The sequence below is a fragment of the Pongo abelii genome, chromosome 1 (assembly GCF_028885655.2).
Source record: "Pongo abelii isolate AG06213 chromosome 1, NHGRI_mPonAbe1-v2.0_pri, whole genome shotgun sequence".
Lineage (NCBI taxonomy): Eukaryota > Metazoa > Chordata > Mammalia > Primates > Hominidae > Pongo > Pongo abelii.
Window position 1 is genome coordinate 74,949,049 of NC_071985.2, and position 24,075 is coordinate 74,973,123.

General features: G+C 37.4%; 1 protein-coding gene across 2 annotated transcripts; it reads left to right on the forward strand.

The window, feature by feature from the left end:
* The first annotated feature begins 14,404 nt into the window (after window positions 1-14,404).
* Window positions 14,405-23,574, forward strand: MRPS14 (mitochondrial ribosomal protein S14). Of its 2 annotated transcripts, none has more exons than XM_002809776.6 (3): window positions 14,405-14,598; window positions 19,400-19,558; window positions 23,143-23,574. In XM_002809776.6, the coding sequence occupies exons 1-3, from the start codon at window positions 14,554-14,556 to the stop codon at window positions 23,323-23,325; spliced, it is 387 nt and encodes a 128-aa protein (XP_002809822.2). In that variant the 5' UTR covers window positions 14,405-14,553; the 3' UTR covers window positions 23,326-23,574. The 2 variants fall into 2 exon arrangements, with proteins under 2 accessions (XP_002809822.2, XP_054380931.1); XM_054524956.2 differs by lacking the exon at window positions 14,405-14,598 and adding an exon at window positions 17,314-17,487.
* The last annotated feature ends 501 nt before the right edge of the window (window positions 23,575-24,075 follow it).

Genomic DNA, 24,075 nt, shown 5'->3' on the forward strand with positions numbered 1-24,075 from the left:
TCTAATAAATATGTGCTTACCTTTGTACATATCTTCAGAAATGCAGAATAGTCAAATCTTGTGCACACAAATTATAAGTCATTCTTAAAGGGGTAAATGAGGAAAAAAGGAATGGAGAGTTGAAAATAGGAAAAGGAGGTAAAACAGGGGGTGTAAGAAGTAGACGTGTTTGCATTGAAGTCTTGACAAAGTTAAAGTAGATGAGTATGGTGGAGTGAATGACGTCCACTCCAAAGTCATGTCACTCACAGCCTTAGAATGTGACCTTATTTGAAAGTCGGGTCATTAAAACATGATGAGGGTAAAGATTGAAATACGATCATGCTGGATTAGGATGGGCCCTAAATGAGAAGGTTCTATTCAGAGACAGAAAAGAACACAGAGTCACACACAGGAAAGCAGGCTGGGTGAGGACAGAAGCACAGATTGGATGCTGCTGCCACAAGCAAACGAACATCAGCAGTCACCAGAGGCTGGAGGAGGAAGAGGCAAGACAGTGTTCTCCCCTAGAGCCTTTGGAGGGAGCGCAGCCCTGCTGATAGCCTGGCTTTGGACTTCTGACCTCCAGAAATGTGAGAGGATAATGTTTTGTGACAATTTGTTATTGTAGCTGCAGGAAACACAAGGAGGAAGGGTAACCAGGTCCTTAGCACTGGGAACTGGCCTGAGAGGAAGGAGGTTGCTAAGATGGGAAAGAGGAGTTGACAGGTATGCTTCTGCACACAGATACCAGGGCCATGACTGAGGCGATAAACCCCGGGAGCTGGGTAGACGGGCTGACAATTACCTACTGAGCTGGGCCTCATTGGTTAAATAAGATTATCCTAAACCTTTATATCTCAAGTACCAACTTACTTAACATCTCTGAATCATGACAGAATTATAAAAATGTAATGCAGCCACAAGCCAGGGAGCCCAACCTGGCAAACCTCATGGGCTGAGAGTCAGGCCCATGTGCCCCCGGGGCCAGTCACAGTCCTATGATCCCAACCTGTACACTGTAGCCAGTGGCCCAGCAGGCAGAACTAGAGGGATGGAAAATCAACAATCCTAAGTCTGCAAGGCAAGAAGACATTGAATATGTGGATGGAAAATGAGACTCAGAAAAGGAAAACCTCTCTGCGTGCATATTATCTGCAACAAATCAAAACAAATAAGCAAGCATCTCCTTGAGACTGCAGGAAAGAAAATTTAACACTTCTTTTTTTGAAGTCAGGAATGGTAAGTGAAAATTGAGTGCTATATCCACTACTACTAATTTAAAATGTGCAAGATGTCAATCGCATTGTCTTTATTTAGACATCAGCTTTGATGATTAATGTAAAGATGACTTTCCATAAATTTACCCCCCCTCAGAGCCGTATTTTTCCACGTGATCTCAAGTTTTGCAAAACTCCTTACCAAAACCCCTGCAGTGATTCCAGCCTGATGAAAAAGTGCATTCATGTCCCTAAACTCAGGCAAGCTAACTAAAACATTTACATCGACTGTGTTGACATGTGACATATTCTGCAACACTACCTCCCCGTCTTGTCACCTGCTCCTCACCTCCTTGGGTGACAGGAACTGGTATGTGCCTGTGTTCAATTAAGCATTTGATGAACTAAAGGGTACTGAATGGAAAGGTTGGCAGAAAGCAAGGCTTCAAGAGGAAGAACCACTGAAGGGGAAACGACAGATGAACAATCCAAGGTGGTCAGAGGTGTTTATTGGGAGAGATGGAAAATCACGGTGTTGCAGGCATTGACAGCGATCGTAACATCATGTTAAGGGGTTTAAACTTTATTTTGTAGGTGATAAGGAGCTACCCGAAATGAGTAGTTGTAGTCCTAGAAATTTCACTCTGGCAGCAGAAAAGGATGAATGCTTTTGTAGGAGAGATGACGGGTTAAGTTTAAAAAAAAAAAAGGGGGAGAGGCAAAAGAGCAGTTAGGAGTCCAGTTGGTCCTAATACAGAGAAGAGATGAAGAGGGTCTGAACTAGGCGAGTAGGAGCAAGAATGGGAAAAATTAAAGAAACAATTTGAAGTAGAATCAACAAGATTTGGATGATCGGTGGGAAGGGATATTTTTTATCTGAGCCTGAATTCTTCCCACCACCCACAAAAGAAGAATCGCGTGGTGGCTTACAACTGTAATCCCAGCACTTTGGGAGGCCGAGGCAGGCGATCACGAGGTGAGGAGATCGAGACCATCCTGGCTAACACGGTGAAACCCCATCTCTACTATAAATACAAAAAATTAGCTGGGCGTGGTGGCGGGCGCCTGTAGTCCCAGCTACTAGGGAGGCTGAGGCAGGAGAATGGTGTGAACCCGGGAGGCACAGCTTGCAGTGAGCCGAGATCGCGCCACTGCACTCCAGCCTGGGTGACAGAGCGAGACTCCATCTCAGAAAATAAATAAATAAATAAAATAAAATAAGAAGAATCCAGGACAGAGGTGTGTGTGCAATTTGTTTATTTGGGAGCAAGAGTGAGGGATCAGGGCAGTGGAACAAGAACGAATGAAAAACAGAAACAAGGACGCCACTAAGTGACTACTAAGTTAGCAACTGCCGTGGCTGACTGGAGCTTGATGTCTTGCTAAGGCCTTCCGAGGAGCCTTATGAAATGTGTTATCCCTTGGCTTCCATCTCCATTGGTTTAGGGTGTCCCCATGGGCATCACTCCCCCTGCACTTGAAGCTATGCATACATGACAGCTGAGCAGGCTCCTGGCTCCTCAGGTGTCCATACCAACACCAAAGAAGCCCCAGGGCAAGACATGAGAGGTTCCTGATGTGAACCCAAGGTGTGAGTCACTGCAGCTGGACTAAGCTGGTAGCAGCCTGCTTGGAAGCGGTCAACCAAGCAGTAGCTGGAGCAAGAGGTCGAGCTAAAGACATGAGAGAAAAGGAGCCAAAGGTGACTCCTATTCCCAGTGAGGCCATTCGTCAAGACATAAGGCCTTTAGAACAGAGGAGGCAATCTGGAGGAGACAGTTTTTACTGAAGTTTATGTGGGAACGCAAGGCCTTACATGGGCTCCCCCTGTGCCCCCAGTGTTCTGACCTCACCTACCTTCTTCCTCTCACTCACTTGACTCCAGCTGCTGCCTCCCTGTTCCCCCTCAGACACACCATGCACACACCCTACTCACAGCCTCCATAGCTGCCATTCCTTTTGCCTGGATGTCCTTCCCCCAGAGCCTCCTAGCTCACTCCGTCACACCCTTAAGGTCTCTGTTCAAATGCTGGCTCATCAGAGAGCCCTTCTCTGACCACGTTAGGTAACAGTACCTCCTACCATAATGCTCTTTTTACTCTGCTTTTCTCTTCATAGCATGTCTCCATTTGACGCATTATTATTGATTTGCGAATGGCTCTTCCCCTTTCTCCACTACAGTGTAAGCTCCATGAGGGCAGGGACTGTGTACCCTGCTGCATCCCCAACTCCTAGAACAGTATCTGACATGTAACAGGAACGTTCAGTAAATGTTTGCTGAAGGAATGGATGCTCACTAGCTCAGATTGGTACATGTGGAGTTGAAGGAGCTCTGGCACCTGGGCAAAAAGGCTCATTCGAGATATAAGTGTGGACTGGGAAAATGCAAGTGGCTGAGATCATGAGAGCCTGTGACCTAGGCTGGCTTTGCAGGTATGTCACTCATGTGTCACACAGCCCCTGCCGTTCTTACTTGTGTGTTTGTGTGTGTCTGTGCATGTATCCCCATGCCTTCAGGAGAGCCCTGCGCTTGGTTTAATGCTCTACTGTCACTATCTTGAAATTCTGAATCATTACGTTTTTGAATTTGTGTCTTGTGAGGTCCAGTGGGACAATGGAACATCTGCATGAGCAGAGGGGACACGTGTGCCCATCGTTCCTTGCTGCTCCCTTTGTATGATGCCCCATCCACATGGAATTCTGGTGGCCCCATGATGTATGGGAGATTAATGGGACTCAAAGTGAGTCCAAGGTAAGAGTGCTATGTCTATGACTGAGTCAGCTGGGGCACTGGCAGCCCCAAGAGGCCACTAGAACTTGCTTCCTATACATGAAGGCGTTGACATTCTAAAAGGACAATAGTTCCTTTTCCTTTCAGTCCTCTCTTACTCATGAGTAAGCCAAAGTCAGAAGGTGCTGGTAGAATGCGCATGGATCAAGAAGTAAAATAAAAGCAACTGAGTTAGCTTTATGCAATATTTTCACTGTTCTGGTGAGAACAAAACACAAAGGCATATACAAGCAACAAAATAAAAATTGTATAATTTCAGTGATTCTGCCTATGAGTTAAATGCTCTTACATTTGCACTGTGAACTGGCATTCCCCAATATGATGATGAGTGGTAAAACTGATGCTAATGATTTAAAAGTACATTTAATGATTTTGTTTTTCTTTACTTAGAACATTAATAGAAAATAAAAAAATCCTATAACAAGTCAAGAGTACAGGAAAGAAAGGAAAAGACTTCATATTTTACTACCTTTAGCAGCACTTTTTTCCCTGCTTTTTTGAACAAGAGGCCCTACATTTTCCTTTTGCACTGGGCCCTACAAATCACATAGCCTGTCCTGCCTTTGACTCCCACGAAGGAGGCAAACTCAGTCTCAAACACAGGTCCCACTTGACGATAGGCAAAGTGTCATTATTTTATTTGGGGGACAGCTGTGTGTGTGTCATTATTTTATTTGGAGGACAGCTGTGTGTGTGTGTTCAGTTTGCATCAGGCCCTGTGTGTGGGAACCGAGGATGGCTGTGTGTTGGAACGCAGATGTAGTAATACTGCCATCTCGTGTTCAGTGTGGTGCACAGCACATAGCTCCATGGAAGGCTCACAGGCATGGGACCTGTGGCTGCTTCCGGAAGTGCTAAGGCCATCCACACTCTAAGGCCAAATCGGTAAACCAATAGGATTGCTATTCTGCTGGTGGCCTTTAGTGAAGGCAGATGTGTAATGAGAACAGAGGTTTCACCCACTATCCATCACACCATTTCAGAGCCAGGGTGGAAATGCGTGTGTGTGTGTGTGTGTGTGCATGTGATGCATGTGTCCCCGTGCCTTTCACTCTCCTTCCACAGGTTCTTTTCCTTTATTCTCGCTTTCTTCCTCTTTGTAGTTCCCTCTCATAGCCCAAGAAGTCTGGTTCTTTTGAGCCATATCCAGCTCTCACGTGGAAGGCCCATGATGAAGCATCAGGGGAGTGCATTGGGGCGGGTGTTCAGGCCCAAGGATGCCGGTGACTCAGCTGAGGCCAGCTCAGAACAAGCACACACCAAGTAAACATTCTTACTGTGTGGCACCAGGGGCTGCAGTCAAGTTAGTTTTGTAACTTACCAGTTATAAAATAATGAAAAGGAGTAATTAATTAGTCCTCTCAGAAAACAGAGAAGTTAAGGAAATGATCATTCCTGTATTAGGTAAAGATCAGACACCAAAAGGACAGTTTACTTGATGGCATACACAGAAGCCAGAGAAATGAAGACAAAGGGAAGAGTGAATGGCTTGGAACTAAATATGAATGAAGCAAGCATCCCTGAATTCTTAATTTCTTGCTGCTTTCGTCAGGGTTCGGCCTGTGCCTATCCCCAAGAATAAGCAAAGGATATTGATGGGGACCAGGAATGACCCCTTCCTATATGCCCCTTGAAAAACAGATTTTTCAAATACTTTGGGTGAAATAATATAAATATAAAAAGACAAGAACAGGTTAATATTTTTAAATCAACTTCAACACATATGTGAATCTAATAATATAAATTATAGAGAAATTGGAAAATTTTAAAGACCATAAGAATAACCAGTAATCTGCTCACTCATCTCTACTCTTAATATTTAAGAGTAGCCTTTTTAAATCTATCTATTCTATACCTACACCTGTATCTGTAAACATATATATATTTTAAAATTAGAAACCCATCAGATTTTTAAATTTAGGATTATAACTTGATTTCTTAATTCATTTAACTCTCCAGTTACTGTTATTTATTTGTTGTTATAGATAAGCCAATGATAAATGTCCTTTTATATAAAATTTAGAGTTTCTCAGTATTTCCTTGGAATAGATTCCTCAAAGTGGCATAATCGGGTCAATAGTTACAAACTTTGAAAAGACTTGCCAAAGTGCTTTGCAGACAAGTTATGCCAATTTATATTCTTATCACTCGACTATGAAATTACCTATTTCCTCACATCTCTGACAATGCTGAATTTTTTTTAACCTTTGCTAATTTGCTAGCTTAAATAGATCTCATTATTTTAATTTGCATTTTCTTGGAAACTAGTGAGGTTGAACAATTCTAATGTTATTAGACAGTCTGAAAATTGTCTACTAAGATTTAAAAGTGTAAAAAATACATTCAGCTAGGCATGGTGACTCACATCTGTAATCCCAGCACTTTGGGAGGCCAAGGCAGGCGAAATGCTTGAGCTCAGGAGTTCAAGACCAGCTTGGGCAACATGGTGAAACCACGTCACTACAAAAAATACAAAAATTACCCGGGTGTGGTAGCCCACACCTGTAGTCCTAGCTACTTAGGAGGCTGAGGTAGAATCGCCTGGAGCCCACGAAGCAGACTGCAGTGAGCTGAGATCGCACCACTGTACTCCACCATGGGTGACAGAGTGAGACCCCATCTCAAAAAATAAAAATAAAATAAAACAATAAAAATTAAAAATATATTGATTTTTATTTTCTTCTGTTTTTTAAGCCTTTGTTAATATTTACCTCTTTATCTAAAATTTGATATGTGGTAAGAGATGAAGATAGAATTTTTCCCAAATCTTTACCCAGTTGTTCTAGTACTAGTTGTTTAACAATTTTTATGCTTCCTTTAATACATAACCAAATTCTAATTGCACTGGAGTTTCTATCTGGCCTATCTATTCTATTTCACATAACTGTCTCTTGATTTTGGCACCAGTCCCACATGAGCTCAATAACTATGGCTCTATAATGTATGATATATTAATATCCGGTAAGGTAAGACTATTCAGTACTTTTTTGTTTTCAAAAATGTCATGGGGTGTGGTGGCTCACACCTGTAATCCCAGCAATTTGGGAGGACGAGGCAGGAGGATCTCTTGAGCTCAAGGAGTTTAAGACCAGCCTGAGCAATATGGCAAGACGAGACCCCATCTCTACAAAAAAAATACAAAAAATTAGGTGAGTGTGCTGGTGCCGACCTGTAGTCCCAACTACTCTGGAGGCTGAGATGGGAGGATTGCTTGCACCTGGGAGGTTGAGGGTGCAGTGAGCTGTGAACGAGCCATTGAATCCGGCCTCGGTGATAGAGCCAGACCTTGTCTCAAAAAATAAAATAAAATTCATGGTTTTCTATGAGGGAGTTTCTACCTCTTTTCCATTCACTCATCTTATATATATTTAATAAATATGTGAATATTTCATATAAATATACATTAAATATGTGAATATTTCATATAAATATACATTAAATGTGTGAATATTTCATATAAATATACATTAAATATGTGAATATTTCATATGAATATACATTAAATATGTGAATATTTCATATGAATATACATTAAATATGTGAATATTTCATAAAAATATACGTTATATATGTGAATATTTAATATAAATATACGTTATATATGTGAATATTTAATATAAATATACGTTAAATATGTGAATATTTAATATACATTAAATATATATTAAATGTATAAATATTAAATATACATTAAATATATATTAAATATATAAATATTAAATATACATTAAATATATATTAAATATATAAATATTAAATAAATATTAAATATATGTATAAATATATAAATATTGAATATATATTAAATATATGTTAAATATATAAATATTAAATAGATATTACATATATTAAATATATAAATATTAAATATATATTAAATATATATTAAATATATATTAAATATATAAATATTAACTATATAATATATATTTAATAACTATATGATATATAATATATGTGAATATATTACATATTTCTATATTATATTATAATTAATATTATATTAATTATAATATATTATATTATATTATATATTATATATTATATAAAATACATATTATATCTAATATTACTATATTATATGTTAATATACATTTATATGTATATTTATATATATTTATACATATATTTATATATCTATATATTTATATATATTTATCTATATTTATCTATTTATATTATATATGATATTAATATATTATACATTAATATTACGTATAATATTAATATATTATACGTAATATTATATATAATATTAATATATTATACAGTAATATTATATATATTAATATATTATACAGTAATATTATATTAATATATTATACATTCATATTGTATTAATATATACTAAATAAAATTAATATAGTATATCATATTATATATCATATATCATATATTATAATATATCATATATCATATTCTATATAATATATATCATATTCTATATATCATATATCATATTCTATTTAATATATCATATCATATTCTAATATATGATATATGATATGATATATGATATATGATATGATATATGATATGATATATGATATATGATATGATATATGATATATATGATATGATATATGATATATGATATATGATATATCATATATAATATATAATATTATATAGTATATATTATATAGTATGTTGATAAATTAATATATATTAAATAAATTGATAGATATATTAAATATATAAATATTTCATATAAATATATATTAAATATATAAATATTAAACATATATTAAATATATAAATATTTATTAAAGATATATAAGATGAGTGGATGAAATATTTGATATATAATATATATTATATAATATATTAATATCCGGTATTATATATAATACATAATGAATATATACATTATATAATGCATAATGAATATATACATTATATAATACATAATATATACATTATATAATACATAATATATACACATTATATAATACATAATGAATATATACATTATATAATACATAATGAATATATACATTATATAATACATAATGAATATATACATAATACATAATGAATATATACATTATATAATACATAATGAATATATACATAATACATAATGAATATATACATTATATAATACATAATGAATATATACATTATATAATACATAATGAATATATATATTATATAATACATAATGAATATATATATATTATATAATACATAATGAATATATATTATATATTATATCTAATATACATTATATATGTTATATATAGTATATAATATATATTATGTATTTATATGTAGTATATAATATATATTATGTATTTATATGTAGTATATAATATATAATGTATGTATATATAGTATATAATATATATTATGTATTTGTATATAGTATATAATATATATTATGTATTTATATTTAGTATATAATATATATTATGTATTTATATTTAGTATATAATATATATTATGTATTTATATATACATATAACATATTATATAATATATATTTATATATAATATATATTATACAATATGATATATTATTATATATTTATATATTATATATTATACAATATGATATATTATTATATATTTATATATTATATATTATACAATATGATATATTATTATATATTTATATATAATATATATTGTATATTATTATATATTATATATAAATATATATTTATATATTATATATTGTATATTATTATATATTATATATAAAATATATTTATATATAAAATATATTATATATTATTATATATTTATATACAAATATATAATTATATATTCATATATAATTTATATTATATATAAATTTATATTATATATTATATTTAAATATATATTAATATATTTAATTATTTATTTATTATTTAATTAATATATTTAATTAATATAATAATATATTAAATTTATATTATATAATATTATATATATTATATATAATTTATATATAATTATATAATAATTATATTTATATATAAATATATATTATATAATATATAAATATATATTATATAATATATAATAAATATTTAATATGACTATATATTAAATATATAAATATTTAATGACTATATATTAAATATATAAATATTAAATATATAAATATTTAATATGAATAAATATTAAATATATAAATATTTAATATGAATAAATATTAAATATATAAGAATATATATCTATTAAAATAGATATATATTTATGTATTTCAGTATTTCTTTGGAAAAATTCCTGAAAGTGGCACAACTGGGTAAATATATATCCTTATTAAATATAGATAAGGATATACATTTAATATATATTTATGAATATAATATATACATATATTTATATAGATATATTAACAGATTATATGTAATAAATATATTTAATATATATTTCTTTAGAGTAACATATATTATATACGATATATTTATAAAATGTTTATTAATATACAATATATTAATATATTATATAAACACATATTTCCATATTACAGTATATATTATGTATTAATAAATATATAGTTATATATTTATAAGAAATATATTTATAACTACATAAGATATATTTATATTTAACCTATATATAACCTAAATATATTTATATATTTATTATAAATATACATTTATATAATATATAGGAATATTATATATAGAAGTATTGACTAAAATAGCATGAAATCCATACATTAATCAATTGATACCTTTTATAAGTAAGAATTCTGTGACAACAGTCAGGCCTTTATCCTGAGCCATTGCTCCTCCAGAGGACAACATGGAGAGAGGATTAAGAGCATCTGGCTTAATATAGACCGAGGCGGGCGGATCATGAGGTCAGGAGATCAAGACCATCCTGGCTAACATGGTGAAATCCCGTCTCTACTAAAAACTACAAAAAAATTAGCCGGGCATGGCAGTGGGCACCTGTAGTCCCAGTTACTCAGGAGGCTGAGGCAGGAGAATGGGTGAACCTGGGAGGCAGAGCTTGCAGTGAGCCAAGATTGCACCACTGCATTCCATGCATTCCAGCCTGGGCGACAGAGCCAGACTCCGTCTCAAAAAAAAAAAAAAAATTTCTTAGCTCAGCTGGCTTGGCAAGTTACCTAACCTCTCTATGCCTCAATTTCATTATCTATACAATCATTCTTATAATTTAATTAGGCCCAGAATAAATATAGCAACATAACCATCTCTCACAATCAAATTTAAAAATAATTAACTCTTAAATTTTATTTTATCCACCCAAAAAGTATTTTTAAGCCTCCAAAGGAAAGAATATAAGGAAAAAGCAAAGGTAATATAACTGTCCTTGGTAGATAGCTCCACTTGTGTCTAAATCTATAATCCCTAGTGGAATTACAAGTATCAGAAGGGCTGGGATTTTTTTTCAGTCTCCGACCTGACACATACTTACACATTCATATATAACAGGCATTTAGTAAATATTTTCTGAATGATTAAATGAATTATGATGGTTCTCCTGATTCTAATATTCCAGGACAGTAAAGACAACAGCCTTTCCCACATTCTGTTAAGTGGCCAGAGAGAATTAGAGACTCCTTGGGAGAATTCAAGGTAAACCGAGACTTCTTTAGGCCCTGCCAAGTGGCCCACACACTAAGGGGAGAGTGCACACTGGGGGGTCTGGGGGAAATCTTAGGCTGTTTTAAAAAACCAATACAATTAATTAAAGAAGACCCTGGAGTCTTGTCTCAGTATTTCAGAGTTTCCTGCCTCACTCACACCATTAGATTGCTTTAATCTCTTCTTAAAGTGAAAAACGGCCTAACGAGATCCTAATGCTGTTTAAGGTATTTGTACACACATGTTCATAGCATTATTCACAACAGCTAAAAGGTGTAAGCAAAGCAAGTGTTAATGACAGATAAATAGAGAAACAAAATGTAGTGTAGCCAAACAATGGAATATTACTGAGCCATAAAAAAGAATGAAGTGCTGAGACATGCTGCAGCATGGATAAACCCTGAGGATGTCATAAGTGAAAGAAGCCAGTCACAAAGACAAAACACTGCATGATTCCACTTATATGAGCTACGTAGAGTAGTTGAATTCATAGGGACAAAAAGTAGAATGGTGGTTGCCAGGAGCTGAAGGGAAGGGGGAATAGGGACTTATTGTTTAACGGTACAGTATTTTAGTTTTGGAAGATACAAAGTTCTGGAGATGGGCAATGATGACAGTTGCACAGCAGTGTGAAGGTACTTAATGCCCCTGAACTGTACACTTAAAATGGTGAAGATGGGAAAATTTATGTTATGTATATTGTATCACAATTTTTAGAAAAAAGTTACTAATGCTGTTTAAAGATGCTTTCAGAAGTTGCCAGATAGCTGAATATGTGGAGGTTTCTGGAAGATGGCCCCACCAGGAAAGGGGATGGAAGCTCCAAGCCCCATCCCCCGTACCTTGTCCCACACATCTCTTCCAACTGACTGTTCATCTGTATCCTTTTCAGTATCTTTTTTTTTTTGTCTTGCTGTGTTGCCAAGGCTGGAGTGCAGGGATGCAATCTCGGCTCACTGCAACCTCTGCTTCGTGGGTTCAAGAAATTCTCCTGCCTTAGCCTCCCGAGTACGTGAGATTACAGGCACCTGCCACGGCACCCGGCTAATTTTTGTATTTTTAGTAGAGACTGGGTTTTACCCATATTGGTCAGGCTGGTCTTGAACTCCTGACCTCAAGTGATCCACCTGCCTCAGCCTCCCAAAGTGCTGGAATTACAGGTGTGAGCCACCATGCCCAGCCTCTTTTTAATATCCTTCATAAAATCAGTAAAAAGCCAGCAGGGCTGCACTAGCAGCTTCCAGGGCATGAACATCTCCACCACCCAGAAGAGTTCTGGATCCTGGGCTACCTCTTCATCCAACAGTATTTTGCCATCTTTGAAAGGGCAATCAGGTTGGCCTAACTCCCGCGGCTTAAGTCTAAGTCTTTCTGACCACTTTCCAGGAAGATCTGGCCTAAGTCCTGTGCCCACTGTAGATGTATATAATTCTCCTGACTGTTCTTCCTATGGGATTGTAGAGGTGGACTCTTGCCCTGTTCCTGGTCACACCAATAAGGTAGAATTAAATCATAACCTACAACAGCAACAAAAAAGATGCTTTCAGAACTAGTTTTCCAGAAAGGAAGAAAAGACCAGAGTGCACAGAGCTAGCTCACCTATTTCATGACCTGCTTATAGAAGATGACCCCAACTGTGGGGAGGGAGAGAAGGGTATTACATGGGCTTGAGTTAGGAACAGATGCCTGCCTGAGGCCAGTCTAGTTTTCTGATTTTATCACAACAGGGGCTCATATTATGTTTACCCGCCAGCTAGCCTATCAGACCCTCCCCATCCATTAGATATGGTCCGATACATTTGAACCTCTAAAGAAAAGAGTCCGCATTCGGCTCTCCTTCCTCCTAGAAGGCTCCTGTGTAGCAATGCAGATGTAATTAGCACATGGGCATCGCTCCACTTCATCCACCAACACATCGAAGATACGGGTACTTGCCAAGCTAATATATGCTCCTCCATACTCTTCTATCAGAACGGTAGGTGCGTGGTACTTGCCTTACATCCACACAAAGGAAAGTGGCCCCTCTAAGGGTTCATCCCAGAGGAAGGACAGCGGCTCTAAAGATGACCTGAGGGTTAGTTTCCTGTACTACAAACTGAAAACAGCAGTTTTTAAATGGCAATGGCTCTACCAAGGACAAACAAAATGTTTACGTCCTTTTAACCTAAAATCCCAATACAGATTATATATATATATATATATATATATATATATATATATATATATCCAGACATACAAATGAACTATACCATTGCCATCGTCAACATCATCATCACACCACCATTACAGTGGAGAAAAGGGAGAGATTTGCAGGATCTATAAGAGAGATGGCAGAGGAGGAGGAGGTGGCAATAATTCCTACCAAGTGGAGTATATAGGAGGTGCATGATGAGCGGAATGGAGAATGCAGTGGAAGAGAAATTGGTGGCGGCAGACTAGTAGGTAAAGGCGGAAGGAAAGGAGAGGAGAGACATAGGTAGTTTAACAGGGTGTGTAAAACGGAAGTCCTGTGCCCACTGTAGATGTATATAATTCTCCTGACTGTTCTTCCTATGGGATTGTAGAGGTGGACTCTTGCCCCTGTTCCTGGTCACACCAATAAGGTAGAATTATAACCTACAACAGCAACAAAAAAGATGCTTTCAGAACTAGTTTTTCAGAAAGAAAAGACCAGAGTGCACAGAGCTAGCTCACCTATTTCATGACCTGCTTATAGAAGATGACCCCAACTGTGGGGAGGGAGAGAAGGGTATTACACGGGCTGCAACGCATGAGGAGGCTCAGGCTGCGCCATCAGCATCAGACGCGGCGCCTTCAGTTTTGTCATTTGCCCAAGTTCCGTGAAATATCGCGAGAGCTCCGATCCCAAAACTAACCCCGCTTTCCTGTAGGCCACATTCCCACCCGCCTCCCCGCTCCGCCCCAGGCAGGCCAGGCCCCGCCCCTCGCGTCCTGCGCTATTCGGCAGTGTCAATAAAGTTGCAGCGGTTTGTAGTTTGTAGCGGACAACATGGCGGCCTTCATGCTGTGCTCGCTGCTGCGGACGTTCAAGCAGGTCAGGCCCCTACTTTTATCCACACCGCTACCCCTCACCCCTGAATCTCATAACCCATGGGTCCCCCACGGCTCTGCCACTTGTAGTGCTCAGTGAGGACCAGTCCAGGGGTTCTCCTTCCGCCCTCTTCCCCGCTTGGGCTTGGTTCAGGGGAGGTCCGAGTTGCAGATGTCAGTATGGTTTTCGTAAGCATATAACTAACTGGTATTGAAAGATGTGAGATTGACTCCGATTTATAAGGGAGTGAGTAGATAGGAGACGAGGTCCGAGGGTCGAGCTCTCAGAGACTTGTAACGTTAAGAGATGAAAACCGTGCAAAGGAGACTGAAAGGAGCTGTCAGCTAGGGAGATGGAAAACTAGGAGAGTGGGATGGCCGGGAAGCAAAGGATGACAGAATTTCAAAGTGTAAGGAGTGGGCAACTCTGCTCAAAGTTGATAAATCAATTAAAAAGAAGTGCTGAGAATTGATTGAAGAGTTTAGCGGTGTGAAGGTTGTTGGGACATTAATCACAGCTGTTCTGATGGTGTTATGGGGACGAAAGCGTTCAAGAGAATAGGAGGAAAGAAATTGGAGTATAGATAAGCCTTTAAAGGAGCTTTGCTGTAAAGGAGAGCAAAAAATGGGTCAATAACGGGAGCGGGGAGGGGGGTTGTTTTCTTTTAACGTGGCAGGGAAAACAGCATGTTTGTGTATGAAAGGGAAAGATCCTGTGGTAAAAATTGATGATGTAGAAGAGGGAAGAATTGCTAGAGCTGTACCTTTATGTAGGCAAGAGGCAATGGAGGCTGGTTCGAGTGCAGTGGTGTTTACAACTAATTGATCACAACCAGTTACAGATTTATTTGTTCCTTCTCCACTCCCACTTTTTCACTTGACTAGCCCTAAAAAAACCAAAAACATTAAAAAAAAAAAAAAAAAGAGAGAGAGGCTATGGGGTCTTGTGCATGAAGTTTGGTCTTAGGAACCTGGACAGTTCATCTGTAGCAGTGTTGTTCATAGAAATATAATGTGAACCACATGTGTAATTTAAAATTTTTCTAGTAGCCACATTTAAAAAGTAAGAAATAGATGAAATTAAGTTTAATATAATATTTTATTTAACCAGGTGTATCCAAAATATTGTGGTTTTAACATAGAATCAATATAACAATGACTTATGAAATAGTTACATTCTTTTTTTTATACTAGATTTTCAAACACTTAAAGCATATCTCAGTTTGGATGCTAAATTTCCCATCATTAAAATGGAAAATATAGTTCTACCAAAATAATAAAGTTGTTTAATGTTTACAATGCTTTGGTTTTGAATTTTAAATTAATTAAAATAAAGAATTACATTCCCCAGTTGCACTAGTTATATTACAAATGTTTAATACCCCTATGTGGTTAGTGTTTACTCTATTGGACAGAGTGGATCTCTGATAACAGGAGGGAATGTAGAACATATGATACAGATGCTAGTAAGTGAGCCACTGTGATGGTGAACATTTATAGAAATGCTCTTTTGATTTCTTCTAATTTTATAATTAAGGAGAAAGTGAAGTCATCAGCTGAGTGTGAGGATGTGGGAGCAAGTGTTAGAGATTTAAGGGGAGAGAGACCCTGTAAAAGAGTTTGAAATGGACAGAAGGAATGGTCAGGAGAATTGGAGTAAGTACAGAGAAGTGGGAGAGGGGCCAGAGAGTTGATGGTGTATTCAAGAGAACATTGTATTTATGGAACAGTGGAATTCAGGCTGGGTGAGAGAGGAAGACAGGAAATCAAAAGCTGAGTGAAAAAAGTGAAAAATGGTAGGATCAATGGATTGAAAGTCCCAGAAGGATTGTTATTGGGGTGTTAGAAGGAGCAAGCTAGAAAGAAGTGATAATGAGTTGAGATATACAAAGTGAGATAATAGCTTGCACTTATTAATAATAAAATACCCACGACATGGGCATGGAATTGAATAGTTAAACAAGAGTGGAGGACAAAAATCATTGAAGGAGAGGTGTTAAGAAATCAGAGTGATCAGGGTATAATTTCATGTATATTGAAATCACCAGGAATTAAGATAGGAACAATATTGGAGAGAGTGACAGTAAGCCAGGATCCAAAATCGTGGAAAAATGAAAGGGAGTGGCAGGGGCTTTGGTAGATGACTGCAACAATGAGAGGTAGTGGAAGGTAGTAAGCCCAGTGGCATGAGTCAAAGCCAGGAGCTTTCAGGAAGGAAGGAGAACTGGAAGTTGCAATGAAGAGCAAGGAAGACACTTACCTATCCTAACTCTAGGCCCAGTTATGGAAGAAAAAGGAGCTACAGGAAAAGCTGTGATGAGGGATTTAAAATTCGGCCAGAGCAAAAGCTGAAGGAGATGTCAAGAGAAGTTGAGAATTTAAAAGATTTTGATGGTAGACCGTGGATTGAGAGGGCCCAGTGGAAAGGTTTTAGGAGCTGAAGAGGGGTGTGAGATGGGGGCAGGATAAGATGTGTACAGAGCAGAATAGAGTGCGGCCTTAATCTATAAAGCACCATTATAAGGTGGTAAGGAAATACACCACAGTAGAAATGCAGACAAAGGACATAAAAACGTTCACAGAAGAAATAATATAATAGGCCAATAAATATTTTATTTTAAAAGTGTATTACTTTGGGATTTCAAGACCAGCCTGACCAACATGGAGAAACCACATCTCTACTAAAAATACAAAATTAGCCGGCTGTGGTGGCACATGCCTGTAATCCCAGCTACTCGGGAGGCTGAGGCAGGAGAATCGCTTGAACCTGGGAGGCGGAGGTTGCGGTGAGCCACGATCGCGTCATTGCACTCCAGGCTGGGCAACGAGCAAAACTCCGTCTCAAAAAAAAGGGGGAAAAAAACGGATATTACTTTTCTAGTAAGAAAAAAAGGTATGCAAAATAGAGTGAAAGATTATTTTTAAAAACTAATAGAAGTCTTTTAGGAGAATTTGATTAGAAATACTTTGAAAAAGAATTCAAAGAAGAAATGCTTAATCTTGTTTTCTAAATCTCCTGTACCCTCAATTTCACAGGTAAAAGCAAACCTCACATTGCCCCTCAATGTGAATGGTTTCTTTCAGCCAGAATGATTTCTCCTTGATCTTATGAATATATCTTGTTCTTTTCCATGTTTTGTTTGGACAGACTACCTTTTCTCCCCTCCCCTGTCCCCACTTTAGTCAAAATTCTGTCAGCATTTCAATGTTGAATTGCTGTCAAGATTTCAAAGCCCCTCTTTCTGTGACAAGCATTTCCAGCCATGATTACCAAGGCATTCACTGGACTCAGTCATATGCCACATCAATATTTAAATTCTATTCCTGCTTATCTTTTTTTCAAAAGGTGACTGCAGAATTGTTATATTTCCCCAGGGAACTTTTGTTTAGTAATGTGAGCACTGAAGATGTTCAGTTTATCTTTTGTTAATAGATTGAAAAAATGGTGGCTTTCTATTTATAGTATTCTTATTTTCAGTTTTATATTCTGCTATACATATATTTCTTTTATAAACATCAGTTATCGGAAGCCATCATTTTTCTATAGGGGCAGTTTAATTAACATGTAATATTTCCTCTGGTTTGAGAGAGACTTAACGTTTCATGTGATCTATACTCCCTTTGCCTATACTGTCAGTCAGAACTGTAAATTATCACCATGAAAATGTGAGACAACAAGGAATATACTGTCTTATTACTGGACAACTAGTGCTGAGAAGTATTAGGTCAGTGATAGTTTTAAAGTACCCTTTGACCTAGCAGTTTTGCTCCCAATAATTTATCCTTGTCGGGCACAGTGGCTCATGCCTGTAGTCTCAGCACTTTGGGAGGCTGAGATGGATGGATCACTTGAGGTCAGGAGTTCAAGACCAGCCTGGCCAACATGGTGAAACCCCGTCTCTACTAAAAATACAAAACAAACAAACAAACAAAAAAAACAGCCAGGTGTGGTGGCGGGCACCTGTAATCTGAGCTACTTGGGAGGCTGAGGCGTGAGAATTGCTTGAACCCGGGAGGCATAGGTTGCAGTGAGCCGAGATTGTACCACTGCACTCCAGCCTGGGTGACAGAGCTAGATTCCATCTCAAAAAAGTAAAATAAATAAATAATAATGTATCTTCAAGATATATAGGAATACATATGAAATGATTTCCAAGACATTCTTCACTGCAGCATTGTTTATAATGATAAATAGTGAGGTCTGTCCAGCAATATGTGGCAGGTTGAATTATGATGCTTCTATATAGTGGATTATGCAATATGAAGAAAATGGGGAAGCTTTTTACATTCAGATATTGGAAGACCTCTAAGGTATATTGTTAACTGAAAAGAGGGAATGAAAAATGGGAGGGGAGTGTATTCAGACAAAAATCTCTGAAGGATATACAAGAAACTAGAAACAGTGGATACCTGTGGGGCAAGGGAGTCATTGGGCAGGTGAGGAATGAGGTGGGGGGAGACTTTTCACTGTGTGTCTTTTTATACCTTTTTGATTTTTGAACCATATGACTATTGGCCTAAGTACAGGTCAAACAGAATAATAAAAATTTCTGAAAATCTGTCTTTTACCTTCCAATACATATGTTATTGCATTATATTATTATGATTTTGACTTAATATACATCCATAAAAGTTATTTATTCTGAATTAGGAAGTCTATTATTTTAAACTATTAAACTGATCTAAAACAACTCTTAAAAGAATACTAGATGATAAATAGTGGCAGAAAGAGAATTGCAGGGTTGAGGAACACTCAGAATGTGGTCCTGGCTATCCTTCACTTGTCCCTTGTCTCTGTCTTTCAGATGGTTCCTTCATCAGCTTCAGGCCAAGTTCGAAGTCACTATGTAGACTGGAGAATGTGGCGCGATGTGAAGAAACGAAAAATGGCCTATGAATACGCAGATGAGAGGCTACGTATTAATTCACTCAGGAAGAATACCATTTTGCCAAAAATTCTTCAGGTTAGCTAATTGAGTCCCTTTGTACCACAAGATCATTAACTCACATCAGATCACTTTTGATACTGTTTGTTGTGACTTGGTATCAATATAATTTCTGGAGAATAAGATCCACATCAATATAAACAAATAGCCTTGAAACTGATTTTGTTGTTTCAAATTAAAGACTATTCACTCCTAACTAGCCTTACAACTGTTTCATTATGCCAGCCTTAGAAAGTACTGGTAAATTGGGTGGTTATTTTCACCTAAGGTCTCTCCCTGACTTCATCCCAATTTTTTTTTTTTTTTTTTTTTTTTTTTTGAGATGGAGTCTCGCTGTGTCCCCCAGGCTGGAGTGCGATGGCTCAGTCTTGGCTCACCACAACCTCCGCCTCCCAGGTTAAAGCAATTCTCCTGCCTCAGTCTCCTGAGTAACTGGGATTACAGGCACATGCCACCATGCCTGGCTAATTTTTGTATTTTTAGTAGAGACAGGGTTTCACCATGTTGGCCGGGCTGGTCTCGAACTCCTGATCTTGTGATCCACCCATCTGGGCCTCCCAAAGTGCTGGGATTATAGGTGTGAGCCACTGTGTCCAGCCTCATCCCAATCTTTTAACTGGCAAGGCATTGGGAGGCATTGCTGATGCTGAAAGTCTGTGTGCCTAGCACGCGGCCTAAACTGTTCCTTACCCAGTACCATTCTGAGCCTGTCTTCCTGAACTCCCTCGCCCACCTCTGTGTGCTGAAGTGCCTTTCTATTGAGGCTTACTTTCTTGTCACCCTGCTTGGCTTTCTGAAGCATAAAGTCCTGCGCCTAAGTGGTGATGTAGCTTATCTGCGTTCAAAAGGCTTATCAGGGAGATATAAATTAAACTCAAGGCCTTTCAAGTTATTGAGAACTCAGATTTTTAAAAAATTACATTTAGAGAAGTTGGCAGAATGACATACATCCTATTTATTACTATGGTTTCTTTTTAGTCTTGTCTGGATTAAGCCAGATGAGCAGAAAACTGAGGGCCTTGGACCACTGGGTTATGGCTTATACTAAAGTGGCATTAAGCTACTTTCCTACATTTAGGGAGTAATAAGTGGCAGGCCAGGCACAGTGGCTCACACCTATAATCCCAGCACTTTGGGAGGCCGAGGCAGGCAGATCACCTGAGGTCAAGAGTTCAAGACCAACCTGGCCAAACCCCGTCTCTACTAAAAATACAAAACTTAGATGGGTGTAAGTGGCACACACCTGTAATCCCAGCTACTCGGGAGGCTGAGGCAGGAGAATTGCTTGAACTTGGGAGGCAGAGGTTACAGTGAACCGAGATCACGCCATTACACTCCAGCCTAGGTGACAGAGCAACACTACGTCTCAAAAAAAAAAAAAAAAGGGCGGGGGCCCCCGAGAAACTGAGCTCAAGACATTGATCATAGAGGCAGGGAAGCAGGATGGTGGTTGCTTGGAGCTAGGAGGACTAGGGGGTATGGGGGCGGGGAAATCAGGAGATACTGGTCAAAGGGTATACTTTCTGTTGTAAGATGAATAAATTCTGTGGAGCTAATGCACAACACCGTGACTATAGTCAATAGTACTGTATTGTGTACTTGAAATTGGTAAGAGAGTAGATCTGAAGTGTTCTTACCACACATACACAAACGGTAATTTTGTGAGGTGAAGGATGCGTTCATTAACTTCATTGTGGTAATCATTTCACAATGTATATGTTTAGCAAATCATGACATTGTATGCCTTAAATATATGCAATTTTTATTTGTCAGTTATACCTTAATACAGCTGGGGGTGTGTTGTTTGAGTACCTTTATGAAGATACCCAGAAGACATGTCTCTGGTATGACTAGCAGCAATAACTGTGCAGTCTGTGAATCATGTAAACTGATCATGATTCTCTGCTGCCTGCTAACTAGCTTACAAGTCAAATTTATGTCCCAGTTCTAATTTCACAGCATGCACTTTTGTGTACTGAGGCTTTTATCTTTCCTACTCTCATTTCTCTTTGTCCCAGTTTCCTCATTTGTAAACTGCCTTAAATCTTTCGGGCAACAAGAAGGGGTATGTATCAATCAATCAATCAGTAATTTCTAGCCATTCTTTAAGGTCCACCTCCATGAAACTTGGTTTCAATCTTCCTGCCCAGTCATTTCTCCTCTCCAGTTCCTTGTATAGCATTTATTGTTTACTACTCAATGGCTCAATCATGTTGGGTTTTTTTTGTTGTTTTTTTTTGGTTTTTGTTTTTTTTTTGAGATGGGGTTTTGCTCTTGTTGCCCAGGCTGGAGTGCAGTGGCACGATCTGGGCTCACCACATCTGCCTCCTGGGTTCAAGCGATTCTCCTGCCTTAGCCTCCCAGCCAGATGGGATTACAGGCATGCGCCACCACACCCAGCTAATTTTGTATTTTTAGTAGAGACAGGGTTTCCCTATGTTGGTCAGGCTGGTCGCGAACTCCCGACCTCAGATGATCCACCCGCCTCGGCGTCCCAAAGTGCTGGGATTATAGGCGTGAGCCACTGCACCTGGCAATCATGTTGTTTTATGTAATTCTGTTAGTTCATAATGGTAACACATGCATAAGCTTTTATGTTAATTTTTGGCTTTTATATACTTTCATTTAATTTGTTATTTTAATGTGTTATTTTGCTTGCACCACAGTCTAGCACAGGGTCCATCTACTTGTTAGCACACTTATCAGATTAAAGTGAATATTATGAACACTCACACTCTTGAACACATACATAAGAAGAAATCTCTACTGACAAAACCTGAGCCCTAGCTACTGCTGTAATCCCTACTTTTCTCCCCTCAACCACTTTGCCCTTACCTGATTCATCCTCTACCTTGCAAATGATTTTTTAAAAATATAAACCTCATCTGATCTCTCCCCTTTACTTCTCTAGTTGTCAGAATCTTTACCATAGACATCAGGGCTCCATGTGATACTCTCCTTCCTCCTCTAGTCTTATCTCAAGCCACATTCCCTCCTATTTGATCATCACCCTAGAGGTTTCACTTTCATGATTCAAAAAACATGAGGCGGCAACAGAAATACATTCACATACTTTACAAATGAGTTAAACAAGAGTATGTAGCTGCACTATTTATATTCGCTCAAATCGTAAGATGACCCAGATGACCATCAAATGTAGGATGGATAAATGAATTATGGTACTCATGCAATGAAAATTACCTGCCAGTGGCTGGGCGCTGTGGCTCACACCTGTAATCTTAGCACTTTGGGAGGCTGAGATGGGTGGACTGCCAGAGCTCAGGAGTTTGAGACCAGCCTGGGCAACGTGGCAAAACCCCGTTTCTACTAATACAAAAAATTAGCTGAGTATTGTAGTGCACACCTGTAATCTCATCTACTCGGGAGGCTGAGGCAGGAGAATCACTTGAACCCAGGAGGTGGAGGTTGCAGTGAGCTGAGATTGTGACATTGCACAATCTGTCACCCACAGCCTGGGTGACAGAGCGAGACTCTGTCTCAAAAAAAAAAAAAAAAAAAAAAAAATTACCTGCAAGTGAGAAGGAGCAAAATACATGTGCAACAATGTAATGTGATCTGTGTAATAATGTGATTTCCCTTAGGATGTGGCTGATGAAGAAATTGCTGCCCTCCCCCGGGATAGCTGTCCTGTTAGAATCAGAAATCGGTGTGTTATGACGTCCCGTCCGCGTGGTGTGAAGCGGCGCTGGAGGCTTAGTCGTATAGTCTTCCGTCACTTAGCTGACCATGGGCAACTTTCTGGGATCCAGCGAGCGATGTGGTAAATGAGCTCCAGAACCTATTGAGCTTGCAGGGAAGCCAGTTCCAGCAAGCAAAGATTTTTTAAATAGACCAAACCCTAATCTCACAGGGGCCCAGTACAGTTGTTTGGCCTACCTGATGCTATCTCAAAACTACTTTTAAAATGAAGAAATTTGGGTGTTTCATGTCAGTGAATTATCTTTTCTCTTGGACTTAACAAACATACTGTTCCCATACATACTGCAAATAGTGTAATAAATATTTTCTGTGAATATGTTTTTCATACCCTCCTTTTAAGTTTAATCTTTTAGTAACATATAGGGGTTTTTGTATTTTTAAGAGCATTATTTCATAAAATGTTATCTTATACATAATCCAACTAATTGACATGTAGCTCATTTATGGCAGTTTGTAATCCTGGGCTAGCTTTCCTGACCTGCAGAGCTCCCCTTAACTATTATTGTTAGATAAACAGTAGATTGAATAGCAAGGCTGATGTTCTGGATTATCTAATGCTCCAATTCTTCTTGTGATGGCTGAACAAAAGAACCACTAAGTGTTTTCTTGTCCATCCTTAAGGGACTTTAAAACAAATTATGCCTCTTTAAGTCCTTGAAAGTCTCCATCTAAAGAGGAAAAGTTTGTTGGAACAGTATATATTCCCTATTTTTATGTTTTATTTAATCCATAACAGAAATGAGTAAGGGTAGCACAAAGTTCTCATTCAGTAACTCAACAGTGTCATCAGCCCAGTGATAAAAATATACATATTG

Excerpts from the sequence above, each read along its gene's own strand:
- MRPS14 (XM_002809776.6), top strand. The coding sequence starts at position 14,554 with ATGGCGGCCTTCATGCTGTGCTCGCTGCTGCGGACGTTCAAGCAG. Across the intron at positions 14,599-19,399 it reads TGCTGCGGACGTTCAAGCAG|ATGGTTCCTTCATCAGCTTC; the intron begins GTCAGGCCCCTA and ends TCTGTCTTTCAG. Across the intron at positions 19,559-23,142 it reads TTTTGCCAAAAATTCTTCAG|GATGTGGCTGATGAAGAAAT; the intron begins GTTAGCTAATTG and ends GATTTCCCTTAG.